General features: G+C 48.8%; 1 protein-coding gene across 50 annotated transcripts in view; it reads right to left on the bottom strand.

Moving 5' to 3' along the window:
• The window catches only part of Celf4 (CUGBP Elav-like family member 4), a 273,122-nt gene that overhangs the window by 188,975 nt on the left and 72,034 nt on the right, over positions 1–12,113 (bottom strand). For 49 of the 50 annotated variants that reach the window (XM_060377526.1, XM_060377528.1, XM_060377529.1 and 46 more), the window contains exon 2: positions 9,257–9,339. In XM_060377526.1, the coding sequence (XP_060233509.1) occupies positions 9,257–9,339 (83 nt within the window). Of the gene's footprint in view, positions 1–9,256; positions 9,340–9,461; positions 9,608–12,113 lie in introns of those variants that run through there. The other variant, XM_060377573.1, reaches the window with a different exon arrangement.

Genomic DNA, 12,113 nt, shown 5'->3' with positions numbered 1-12,113 from the left:
TTGAACTGTTTTATATTTTTGTTATCCTCTATTTCAAATGTGAATTAGAAATCATAGGATTCACTGCAACAGAGGACCCCAAAGGTCATCCGTACTCACATCATTGTTTTGTCATTAATAATTACACTTGAGTTATTTATAGCAACTCTCAGCATACAAAGGGCTCATACACGTGGCTTCATTATAGAAAATAGAAAACTCAGACCTAAGTCATCCAGAAGGATGACATCTTCTTCACAGGATGCCGGCGTTTCAAGGGTGGAGTGGGATGTTTAACTTCATTTTGCCTCCTCCTGTCTGGACATAGAATTAGGTACAAGGCTCTAGGTCAAACTCTTGCCTTCTGCCCTCCTGGACACTAGGAGAGAATGCCACCTTTCAGGCAAGCCCTGGTGGTTGCCTGAGAGCATACCATGAATATGTTTGATCCTGACATGCTTTTACACCACAATAGACTTGGAAGCCCTAGGAGGACCTCGTCCCATTAAACACCAGTGCTTTTCCTGCTATAACTATTTTCATGAGGACTTTGATAAAGAACAATACTACTTTTTGCGATCACCACCTGGGGTTGCTTATCTTTGATGGTTCAAGGCAGCCCACAGTTCCGGAACCCCACTGGTACAAAACACAAAGGTATCTGGTCCTCTTCTCACCCACACAAATGCTCTCTAAAAGGAACCCCTCCAGTCCTAAAGCACATCTATCCAGAAGCAGCAGCTCATACAGAAATATTGTATCTCAGGCTTGCTTTTGATGAAAGGTTGAGAAATCCTTTAATAGTCTCACCACGACTCATGCAAACACAGCCCCTATGGCAACCTCAGGCTCCCTCTCCTGAGGACACAAATCTCATATCATACATACCCAACTCACAGCCTCACCAGTTGTGACTCCTAGAGTCAATGCTCCTTTCTTGTAGCCTTTCCCCATGCACCCAACATCACAAAGCCAGGCTTGTTTTCTTTCCAAACCTACCCAACAAGGAAATCTAACCTAGGAACCTTTGGGGTAAGGGGAGCTGAAGGTGATATGGACTGGTGATTTGTGAGGACTGACCTGCCTGTGTGTCCTTGTGATGTGCCGTGCTCAGCAAGAACATCTAGCAGAGAAAGAAGCTTCCTTTCACATATCCCCATGCCTTCCTCTGAACCAGGCAAGGCAAGTGTGGGTGACTGTGACTCTGGATGTTAAATATGATGCTGACATGGGACTCTAGGTCTAAAGAGCAGTGCTGAATGTTTCTGGGGACTGAAAAGCTTCCATGGGCACAAAGAACTCATGTCAGATTTAGGTCTTGAGGGTGAATGGAAACTGCCCATAAAAGGAGACTGAAACAGAAGACAGAGGCCTTTGAAGGAAGATTATGAGTGTACAATGGCTTTGTCAGGTCTGGAGAATCCAGGAGAGGATTGGCAGCTGGGTGATTTTTCTGGGTGACAGAAATCAAAGATGATGAGAGCTTTACCTCACAAGGGTAACCTTGGTTATCCTAAAGAGAAGGTACCATCAGGGCAAGGGCCTGGAAGTAGGTGGCTACCCCTGGGGCTGAGATTCAATAGGACAGCCTGATTTATCTTTCTGGAACCCACCGACCCTTCCTATTACTGCCGCATTCTAAACATCTTCAGTAAAACACAGTGTCTTAGTAATTTTGTTCTGTTTTGAACACGGGACAAGCTATCTGTACTGTATCACAGTAGGCCAGTGCTGCTGAAAATGGCAAAATGCCTCGTTGGACTGATAGCGAGCAGAGCGCAAGGGTGGACTTGCTGTTGAGAGTCCAGCTTTGCCTCTGGGTAGGTGCATCAGGGAGGGGCCTAGCTGATCCTTGCTTGACTATACTTGGCATCAAGGACCACAGGCAGTGAAGGCAGAAGATAAGATTATACAGCAAAGGGATACTGGGGTGCACATAAACCTCACATATAGAGGAAGTCTTCCAAAGGTGGAGGCTATAGACCACCCCCCATAGATGAGTCTTGGAGTTTTGGGTTCTTATTCCATCTCTGTCATGAGAAAACTCTCAGCTCATGTCACACAGATCATTGGTTCCATGTGAGTCAAAGGAGAGAAGCAAAGTTTCCCCACTCTTTCCTTTATTCTGTCTTGTTGAGCATTGTGTGGAATGCTGGCTCTGTTATTATTAGAAATATGAGGAATGTCAGAATTAAAAGGGATTCCAGAGGCAAACAACCTAGAAGATGGCTCTAGGGAAGACATTAGATGAGCAGGAATCACATGGATTGTTTTGGCAGCTGTATCTAAACGTAGGTCCCTAGGCTACATCCATTTACTCACATGCCTTCTTGAATCTAGGCCCATGATAAAGGGCACATATGCTTTCTGGCTCACAGAGAACCTTGCCAGGTATGACCTGGAGTTTGCTTTAGGTGTCTCAGAGTCCACAGTCATCTATGTGATAAATGTATGAGCTTCCAAAGCCAATGTGGACAGGGCAGGAAAGAAGTGGGAGGTCTAGGAGGGAGGTGCATGAGCCAAGTCCTGAGGCTGGGAGGACTCAGGTTGTTTCTACAGGAGTGGAGAGCAGTGTCTGGAGTGGTGGTAGTGGGATGTAGGGCTGGCACTATTGGCCGAGTGAAAGAAGAAAGGCAATCTGTGTGTGCTGTAGGTGTAGCCCTTGGCCAAGCTGGCTCTGTTTCTGGATAGAAAGCCCTTTTGGCTCCCTCCTTGAGGCCTTAGCACTTCCTTCACCTTGGTATTGCCTTCTTAGTAATGGGATCAGATTGGTGTCACACAGTAAAGGAGTGCTGGGCAGCACGCAGGCCTGACATATGGTTTTCTAGTGGGGTGGAAGAGGGTCTTTCAAATGGAGGGTGCACTGGAAACCTCCCATGGATGAGTTTAAGAGTTCTAGGTTTTCATTCTGTCTCTGCCGTGAGCAAATTCTCAGGCAGCATCACTCAGATCATTAACTTCATGTTAGTCAAAGGAAAGAGAAGAGCTGGAAATGGTACCAAAACTGTGAGGCCTTGGGCTGAGTCTACCCTGCAGATGGGGATGGCCAGACTTGTGCACAGCAGTGGGAGGTGGACTTGGCTGCTCCAACTGTTCACACGATTTAAATGGCTGTTCTTCACCACAGCCTCCAGCTCCTCCCATTACAAGGACCTTTGGACTTGTCCTCCAAATGAATGAGAACCAGGCACTAAGAGGGAAAGCTCAGCCTCTGAGATTGCTGCTCCTTCTGCCTTCTACACCACCATTGGCTTTGGGACATGTTCTCTTCCTAAGCACAGATGACATTTGGGGAACCAGATCTTTATTGAGGAGACTGTGCATTCCACGATATATAGAATTGTCCTTGGCTACTTCTCACAGATGCCAGGAATATCTTCAAAACAATGCCCAATGTTCTTTGGGTGCTAAATTGTACAGCTAAGTGCCACTGCCTAAAGGACAGATGGATAATTCTCTTTAGTGACTGTGGGAAAGAAAAAAAAAAAAGATATGTCACTTATTTTCTCCACAGAAGAACAAAAGTATGAATCTAGGAGGGAATCACAGAGGAGGGAGCCTATGGAATCCCGATGGCTCAGGAATCACTGAAGAGCTTTTTTTTTTCTTTCTTCTGCCATGGAATAGTCAAAGGTAGCATGTTGTTCAGTATTACAGATTAAACTGTGTTTTGTACCAAAAAGAATGAAGTCTCACTTGTGAGAAAGAATCTGTTAGAGACAGGATCTTTGTAGAGGACCAAGTTGAGGTACTTGGCATGGGTCATGATCTAATGTGACTGGTGTTTTTAGAAATGAAGCACATGGATACAGAGGTAGTGGACCAGGAATTATGAGACAAAGCAACAGAGAGAACACCTGTAGCCAAGAACAGCCCCAGACCTCTAGAAGATAGAGAGGCATAGGAGACATTATCCGTAAGGTTTCAGGAGAAACCGACCCTACAGACATCTTGGTTTGTGAATCCAGAACCACGGTATGTTTTTGTGGCTAAAGTCTACAGTTGGAGGTATTTCGTCATAATTGTTCCTAACACACTCATCTAGAAGGACAGCAGGAGGAGCGTGTGGGTCAGGTTGTGACACTACTGTCTCAAATAGAGTTGTGTAAGTGGCAGAGGTTGGGAGAGAAGACACATCTTCACTCCACAGAGGCAAAACCGACACTTCCCGCAAGACAGACAAGTAGAAATACATCACATTCTAAACTGAAAATGCTTTGATTATGCCTATCACCAGGAGTGTAAAACTACCCCGGAGAATTCACAGCCTCTGAACATGCTAACTATACCCTTCATAAATTCATCTCTAGTTTTTGTTATCATATCACTCTCTCAGGGGACCCCTGGCTTGTCATCATTTGCCCTTTATAATTTATTCATCTTTTCGCCTGTATTCTTTCTACTTATCATTCATCTTTACAGTTGTACATAAAATTAGATGGATCCTTCAATGGCAGGGCAGTTTAAGATGGAGATTGCCCTCACTAGGAAAGCCCCTTGCAGGCTGGTGGAGGTCTCACTGCAGACTCTTATAGGTGCTAAGGTGGGCTAAGTAAAAGGTGCCAAGGGCTATGAAGAGGAAGAAAAGACATACAGAGGACCGGAAAAAGAGGGAGACAGAAATGAAGGCAAAAGGAGATATCCAGAAGGGAGAACAGGAGAAAACAGGTCAGAAGACAAGTGAGAAAAAAAGATAAACTGAAGTAAAGGGAAAGGGAAGTGAGAGGGGGGCGTTAGAAGGAGCCTCAGTACTAAAGCTTCAGCTTAAATCTTATGTCTGGTAAGATTTTCATCTTACTATATTTCTTAAACTCATAGAAGGTCACCCTAATTTGCCGTGAAAATGACAAATCCTGCATTGCAACGTCCCGGAGTTGGGGAGTCTGGATGGCAGGGATATTGTCTGTCTCCTCGGTGACATCCTGGGGTGGGTGGGATGCAGCAGCATGTGTTAGATGCCCAGTGGGGGTACAAAAGCCCATCTTTAACTGGCTGATTGGAGCTTCTATGTTTACTAAGAAGGAACAGCTCGCTTCCAGCATGCTAGCTCCCTTCCCCTCCAGCATCCCCCTCACTGCCTCCAGGCCTCCTGCTAACAGGACCTAGTTCCCCATTTCTTCCAGCTCTGGCCAAGAAACTTCTTGCTGCTGAAGGAGTAATTCTGGCCACCTCTCATCATGCTCTCTGCACCTCCCTAGTCAAAGCTTCGTCCCCTAGGCCCCATATTCCTAACTTTGGCAACAGATGGACTCTCCCTGGAAGACAGTCCCCTGCAAAGTCCCAAAGGCTGGAGCAGCTGGAACTCAGCAGTAGGGCTGTGTTTTAAGGCATGCAGTTCTCCCACAGGGCCTCCTGTGCGCTCCTGGATTCTGATTCTGCATACCTCTCAGAGGCATTAACACCTCTCTTTCAGGTAGGCTTTCTGGCCAGGCTCCTGCACTGCTGTGCATGCACAGGGCTTACCTGTTTCTTGGTACTCTCACATAGTCATGTGACTCCGAAATATATTCCTACCTTCTCATATCCTTAAGGAAACCTGAAATCTGCCCATAGCCTTTTTTTTTTTTTTTTTTTTTTTTTTTTTTTTTGTCACATTGAAAGTTCTAAGGCAACTGAAAGCACTATCAGAAGTGAGGAACTTGGGTGGCAATGCCAGATCCAAAGGTATTTATTAATTATGTGATCAAAATCATGGTGTCTTCCTCACAGGGTGGTTTTGAAAAGAGACTGAGGCAAGGGAGGTGTCATGTAGCATCACGCCTATCATCAACTACCGTGCTTTGCAAGTATTCACTGTGCACGCTAAGTAGTTGACTACCCTAGCCACTTTGTTGTAACCTCTAATGTCTTCCATCATTAGTTATATTTATGTGTGTGGCTTCTGTCCTCATCTTGATGGGCAATTCCAAGAGGGAAGGGGATGTATTGAAAATTGCTTGTGGATGGGTTCAGGAACCACACTTTATGATTGTACCCTGTAAACACAGATGATAGAAGGTGCTGGACTTCAGAAAGCCAGACAGCCAGAAAAGAGTGAAGAAAGACACACGGACAGACAAATAGAGGGAGAGGGAGAGGAAGAGGGAGAAAAAGAGAGAGAAGGAGAGAGAGAGAGAGAGAGATCAAAACGTGCATTTTGCTTACTTTCTGGCAGGAGGCCCTATTCCCAAGGACTCTGCTGAGGCTTCATGGTTTGGTAATCTCACTGTACTGAAATCATGCCACATTCAAGAATAATAATCCATTTGTGACACTGGCTCAGGAGATGACTCCATCATCCCTCAAAGCAGCTTCAATTATACTGATTTCCTGGGAAGCTGGACATTGATTCAGATGAACAGCCAATGGGGACTTGTTCCCTAAAATTCGACTTGTACCAAGAGAAATGTTAGCCCCTCTGTTCTCCTGCATGGAGGCGACTGAGGAATGCCTCTGGTCCGGCTGCTGTTGCTGTTTTTATGTCGTTCACTGTAGTGGTGTGAGTGGTGTGTGCATGTGTGCTTATGTGTCCTGTGTATAACAATGGGCTCTTTTTCTAGCTGGGAGAGGATGCCAGCTCGGTAACTTGCTGGGAAACAGAGCGTGTTGCCTGTACCAGGTCTTCCTTTCTCTTCTCAGTAAGAAAGTAGAGGGATGATTTTAATGGATTTATTTTAATGGATTTTGAAGTCTGGAAAAGTGTCTGAATTGCTGAGGTTAACAGTCTTCCAAGTTCCCTTTTTAATTTTACTCTCTTTAGTCAGATATGGAGGGTGCTCACCGGGGCACCTGCCATGGCCACCCCAGGTTTCTCCTGTGCCCCACTTCCAACCAAACAAGCAGCTGTAAGCTCAGCCTCAGCTGGCAGGAATACATGTGATTTGGTTGGAGAGCATTTTGCTTGGACCTCTCCCTGCATTTGCTGGCGGCACACTTCCTCTGATCTCCAAGGAAAGGACCAGCTCACAATAATGACAGCAGCTCTGCTTTTCAGGATCAAAATGGCCCCACTTGAAAGCGTAATTTCACCTGGTCATTTTATTTTCCATTTGTCTGCATGTGAGTTTGTGTGGGAACAACGTGTTCTTGGAACCTGTAGCTGCTACTCTAGCTTTCCCCCGTGTCTCTCCCTGAGACACTCCACCTGCTCAGGGAATTGTGTGGTGAGGCTTGTGAAGTTGAGTTTGCTCCAGAAGCCTTTGAAGAAAGGATGGTGTTCTGGCGAGCACAGGGAACCCTGGGCTGTGTCTGAGTTCCACCAGAGACATCTACTTTCACCATATCTCTGCAAATATATATTCATAGTTCTTTTTGCCTTTTCCCCCAGACTTGCCCAACTTGTCTTTGTGATTTCAGGAAAATGCCACTGGATCTCCCAATATGAAGGATTAGCGCAGATTATGGGGAATGGTGTTAATTATCGGTGGAAGGGGGGCTGGCGCCTCGCTCCAACGTGCTCCTGATTTCCCCTGGGCCTTTCTGCCTGGTAATAAGCCTTCTTTAATCTGGCAGGCCCCTTGGTGAAATCAGCACCACGGACAGTGATATTGATTGCTTCTGAGAAACCATCACAGCTGCTCAACCAAATTACCTTTGATATGTGACCTTTAATGTAATTACTGCAACATCAAAGTATTTCTATAAATTATTAAAGAACTAATACACTCCATCATTTAGCTATTCTATTATATGTAAAATAAACAACCAGGAGTTAAGGTTAGGTCTGGAACAATCCACAGTCGCTTTTCCTTTTTCAAAAATCCTAACCCTCTTCCCACCTTCTCTTTTTCTGTTTCCCCATCTGATTCCGGCTTTTAGGCATTATGAAACTCCCCAGCAATCTCTCTCAAGCTGATGGAGGGCCTCCAATAGCAATGTGGTATTTTCTATTCCATTTGGGTGGCTCTCAAATATCTATCACAATCTCCCCCCCAAACAAAGTGCTATAAACACTTTATTAATCAGCACAAACCTTTCTGAGAAACCTTTGACTATCTTACAATATGGCTTTATGCGTCACGCATAACGTGAACACATTTCTGCCATCCTACAGAGGGCACCCAGAAAGTATTACTATAATATATGTGCGTGTAGTCGCTCCACTAAAAAACCAACTGGGAACGGCCACCCTGCCAAAGCCCCGCTCCACACAAAATCTGTGCGCGTCTGCATTTCCATACATTTGCATTCGCAGCTATGTCATTAAGATGACTCAGCCCCGTGCTTTGCAATCACAAATACCAAAATACAATACAAAGGCTGTCATAATGGAAGGAAGGGCCTGTGTAATCCATCATTCTCGACTCCAAGCCTTAACTAAAGACTTCTGAAGCAAGGGAGGGCGGGGATCAGGGGTAGAAGTGGGGAGCTGCTTTATCCTGGGCTTTGGCCTTTGCTCTTCTCTACCTGGTTAACCTTTCCTGCCGTGGGGCAGAAATGGAAACGTGTCTTTACATCGGGTTTGCTTGGTAAGAATGTAAACACGCATGTCTAAGCATAGGCGTGCATACATCGTGAACCCACGTGCTCCCAGTATACGCCTGCATATTTAAAAATTCTTTAAACTATGTCACAAACACACACCTTCCATTTATCTTCAGATGCTCAGCAGCTGTATATTTCCTAACCCCCAACCCAATCTCTCTGAACCCGCAGGAGAGACCGCACAGACCCTTGACCGGAGGGACACTTCTTATTTTATGGTGATGAACTAGCCTCGATAATAGCCACGGCTGATATCACACCCAGTTAGGGGGGCCATAAATAATTCCCTTCTCCCCCGCACAGAAGCTATAAACCAGGGCCAAGGCGCGATAGTTTATCAAAGACGAGGGCTGGCTCCTTAAATAAACCGAGGTGATCTCACTCGCGGCGCCGGGGAGGCGCCCCTCCCACCGCGGGCCCGGGGCTCGGGAGCCGAGGATGCCGGAACCCCCCTAGCGGGGTCCTGCTGGCTCCCTGCCCCTGGGAGTGAACCGAGCCTCTCCCAGCGGATCGCCGCTCCAGACCCAGGACATGCAGCGCCCCGCCCCGGGCCGTGTGCGCCTTAGCCGCGTCTGGGCTCTCGGCCACCGCCAAGTTCCTCCCCCGTCGGGGCCCGGACGGCCGGGAGCCTCGGTGGCGGCGGGCGCGTCCTAGCTCAGTCTCCACGGCCCTCCTGCACCCTCCCTTCGGCGCGAGCTCGGGGGGCTCAGCGGGAGGCGGCCGGGGCCGCGGGGTCCCTGCTGTCCCCGCCCCGCGCGCAGCCGCCGGACCTCCCGAAGTCGCCCCCTGTCGGCGCGGGGCCTGCGCCACTTACCCCGGGCAGGGTCTTCTGCTCGTGCAGCGCGCTCTGGGCCTTCAGCGCTGACTCACGCTCGCAGTAGGTGAGGAAAGCGCAGCCTGGGAGGGAAGCAAGCGGCAACAAGGGTCAGTGGGGGCGCCCCCAGCCAGGTCCGGCCCGCCGCCGCGCCCTGTCGCCCGCCCCACTCTCCCGCCCTCCTGCTCGTCACTGCTCTCCCCACCTCGCTCTCTCCTGGGCGCTCTCTTCGGAGCTTCCCTGCCCCTCGTTCGCCCGTCTGGCTGCCTCTCCTTCCTCCCGTGACTTTTTCTATTTTGCTCCTCCGCGGAGTCCTCCCCACTCCCCAAGCCCCCCCTCCCGCCCGTGGGTCTCTCTCCGTCCTTGCGCCCGAGTGCTTCAGGCGTCTCCTCTGCCTTCTCCCCACTCCTTGTCAGTGTTGTTTTTAATCAGTTTCAACTCTAGCCCCTACACCTCCCAGAAGGGGCTGTTTTTCACTCTGTTCTTTCCCGTGTCTCCTTCCTTGCTCTCCCCCACCTCTCCCAAGTAGTCCAAGTGTCAGGGACCTTCCCAATAAAGGCCGGATTTTTTAAGGGGGAACCCACCCCCAGGTCAGTTGTTCTAATCAATCAAATAGGGCTGTCATGTGTCCTTTGTGTTCTCTGCCTCAGTTCCTGCTGTCACATTTGTGGCGAGGGTCTTCGCACACCTCCCAGCCTGAAGGTTTCTTGTGCTCTCAAACCCACTGAGGCCTACTGTGTTCTGCCTCTAACTCCTGTGGGCAGCTCTGCCTCACACCACCTCACCCGCGTCTTCTAGGGTTCAAAGAGCTGAGAGTGCTCTCCAAAGTACTGTCCCCTTCTACTCCTGAACCGTGGGGTAGCAACCCCACTCCACTGCTTCAGGTCAGGGACTCTGTAGTGTTCTGTGCAGTGCAACCTGTTCTTTGGAGGGTTCAATGCCCTGCTGTAGGCACCATGGCAAAGGTTTGGTGACAGAAGAGGTTTTGGGCTTTTCCTCTAGGTGACTGGCTACAGGGCACCTCTTCCTCTTTTTGCAGGAATGGCCGAATGCAGTGCTAGCTGGAAGCCCTGGTAGAACTGTACAGGCTGCTTTTGGCCAAACCAGGGTTGCTTGTAAAGCCGTCTGTGACCCCATGCTAGAAAAAGGACCTGTAGGATAGACCTCTACCTGCATAGGCTTCTTTCTCTAGCCTCCCCTGCTCCTTTTACTTCTCACCCAATTTTCTGTGATCAGTCTACCTTCTCCACTGTCACTGCTCCCAACACAGTCATTTTATGAGTCTTCTTGAAGCAGTCCCTCCATGGGCTACATCCTGGTGCCTCCTCTGTGCGAGAGTCAGGCTCTTTTCTCCCATGGCCTTCCAGCTGGCAGTGGCTGGCTGCTGCATAGTCAGGTCTAGCCATTAGGCTTGTTGTGGCCACTTGATGCACAGAATCCCCACAATGTCCTCTCCTTTGCCTTACTCCCATCATCAGGCTTGTACCCACTAACCTCTGCTCCTCCCCTTCTGATGTAGAAATGGATCCTGCTCCCCTGGCTTTGCTGGCTGGAGAGGTGGCAGGAAGGAAAAGTGTGTGAGAGGGAAACAGAGGTAGAAAAAAGAAATAGAGCCTGGGAGGCAGAAGCTCTGGTTCCAGGGCTGGCTCTGCCTCCTGCCAAGGAGTCTCCATGGCATCCTCCCTACCCTGGACCAGGCCCACATGGCCCCTCCTCCCTCCTCTGACTCCTCTCCCTCCTCTTCCCCTCCTGGTCACTGGCAGACGTTTATTGATGGAGACACAGGCGACTGAAATGAATAGCGGTCAGAGGCCCTGTGACGTCGTCCCTCGTGCTGCCGCCTGCCTCTCCCAGGGGCGTCTTTCCTCCTGTTCCCTTGTCCCCTTGTTGGCCTTGTCTTCTGCCTGCTACAGAGTGGCAGCCAGCACCTCAGCTGCATGCAGGCAAGCCAGCTTGGGACAAGGTCAGGGGTAGGTGTGGGGAGAAAGAGGAAGAGAAGGAGAAGGAGGGAGTGACCATATTGTTTTCATGGTCCAGAGTAATAAACTAAGATTTCCAGAGGGGGAAATCTGTTGCTTTTGTCCAGCTTCCAGGAATTTCTTCCCTTGTTTTTGGGAGCCCTCAGAATTTCACCATGTACCCGTATCTTTTAAGAACCCCTTCCCAGGACCAAGTGAGCTTCCCCCTGCCATTTCCACCTCTGAATGTTATCTTCTAACAGTTGTTTTTCCCTTGCTCACTCCCTGGCTTCCTTACTTTTTCTCATTCTAATGAGACTTGTTCTATTTCAGATCCCATTTCTGCAATGACTACTTCCTCCCCCAACCCCTCTACCAGTCTGGCCTGGCTTCCTCCTTCACTGCCTGCAGGTATCTATCAGATGTGACCTCCTCCATCACTTCCCTCACCCCTTTACTTACCACCATCCCAACCTCAAGCAAACACATCTCCCCCTGACCCTTTGCCCTATTTCTCTTCCTACTTGTCACCCACTGCTCCATGACATTAGTATCTATTTGCTCATTGATTGGCAGTCTCCTAATGCTCAGATGAGGCCAGAAGATCTACCTTGCTCTGTTTCTGCTTGTTTCTCTGTACTCAGAACAGGGCAGAGGTGCCTGACTTACTGAGACCCTTGAATGTGCAAATGCCTTGGCTAACTTGGTAGGAGGGCCAAAGCAGCGGTAATGGAAGAGTTACAGAAATTGTGTTCAGAGGCTGCCAAGAGCTGCCCCAGGCTTCATGGATGATGTTATACTCTGAGCTTCCTCTGTGGTGGCAGAGTCTGAGGTTGTTTGTGAGGGGCAGTGGGTGGGTCACTGCGGGTTGCCTTTTTCCTTCCTGGGGCTCCCAGATC

This window comes from Meriones unguiculatus, chromosome 2 (assembly GCF_030254825.1).
Source record: "Meriones unguiculatus strain TT.TT164.6M chromosome 2, Bangor_MerUng_6.1, whole genome shotgun sequence".
In the NCBI taxonomy this organism is placed as follows: domain Eukaryota; kingdom Metazoa; phylum Chordata; class Mammalia; order Rodentia; family Muridae; genus Meriones; species Meriones unguiculatus.
This window is presented reverse-complemented; position numbering and strand designations above follow the sequence as displayed.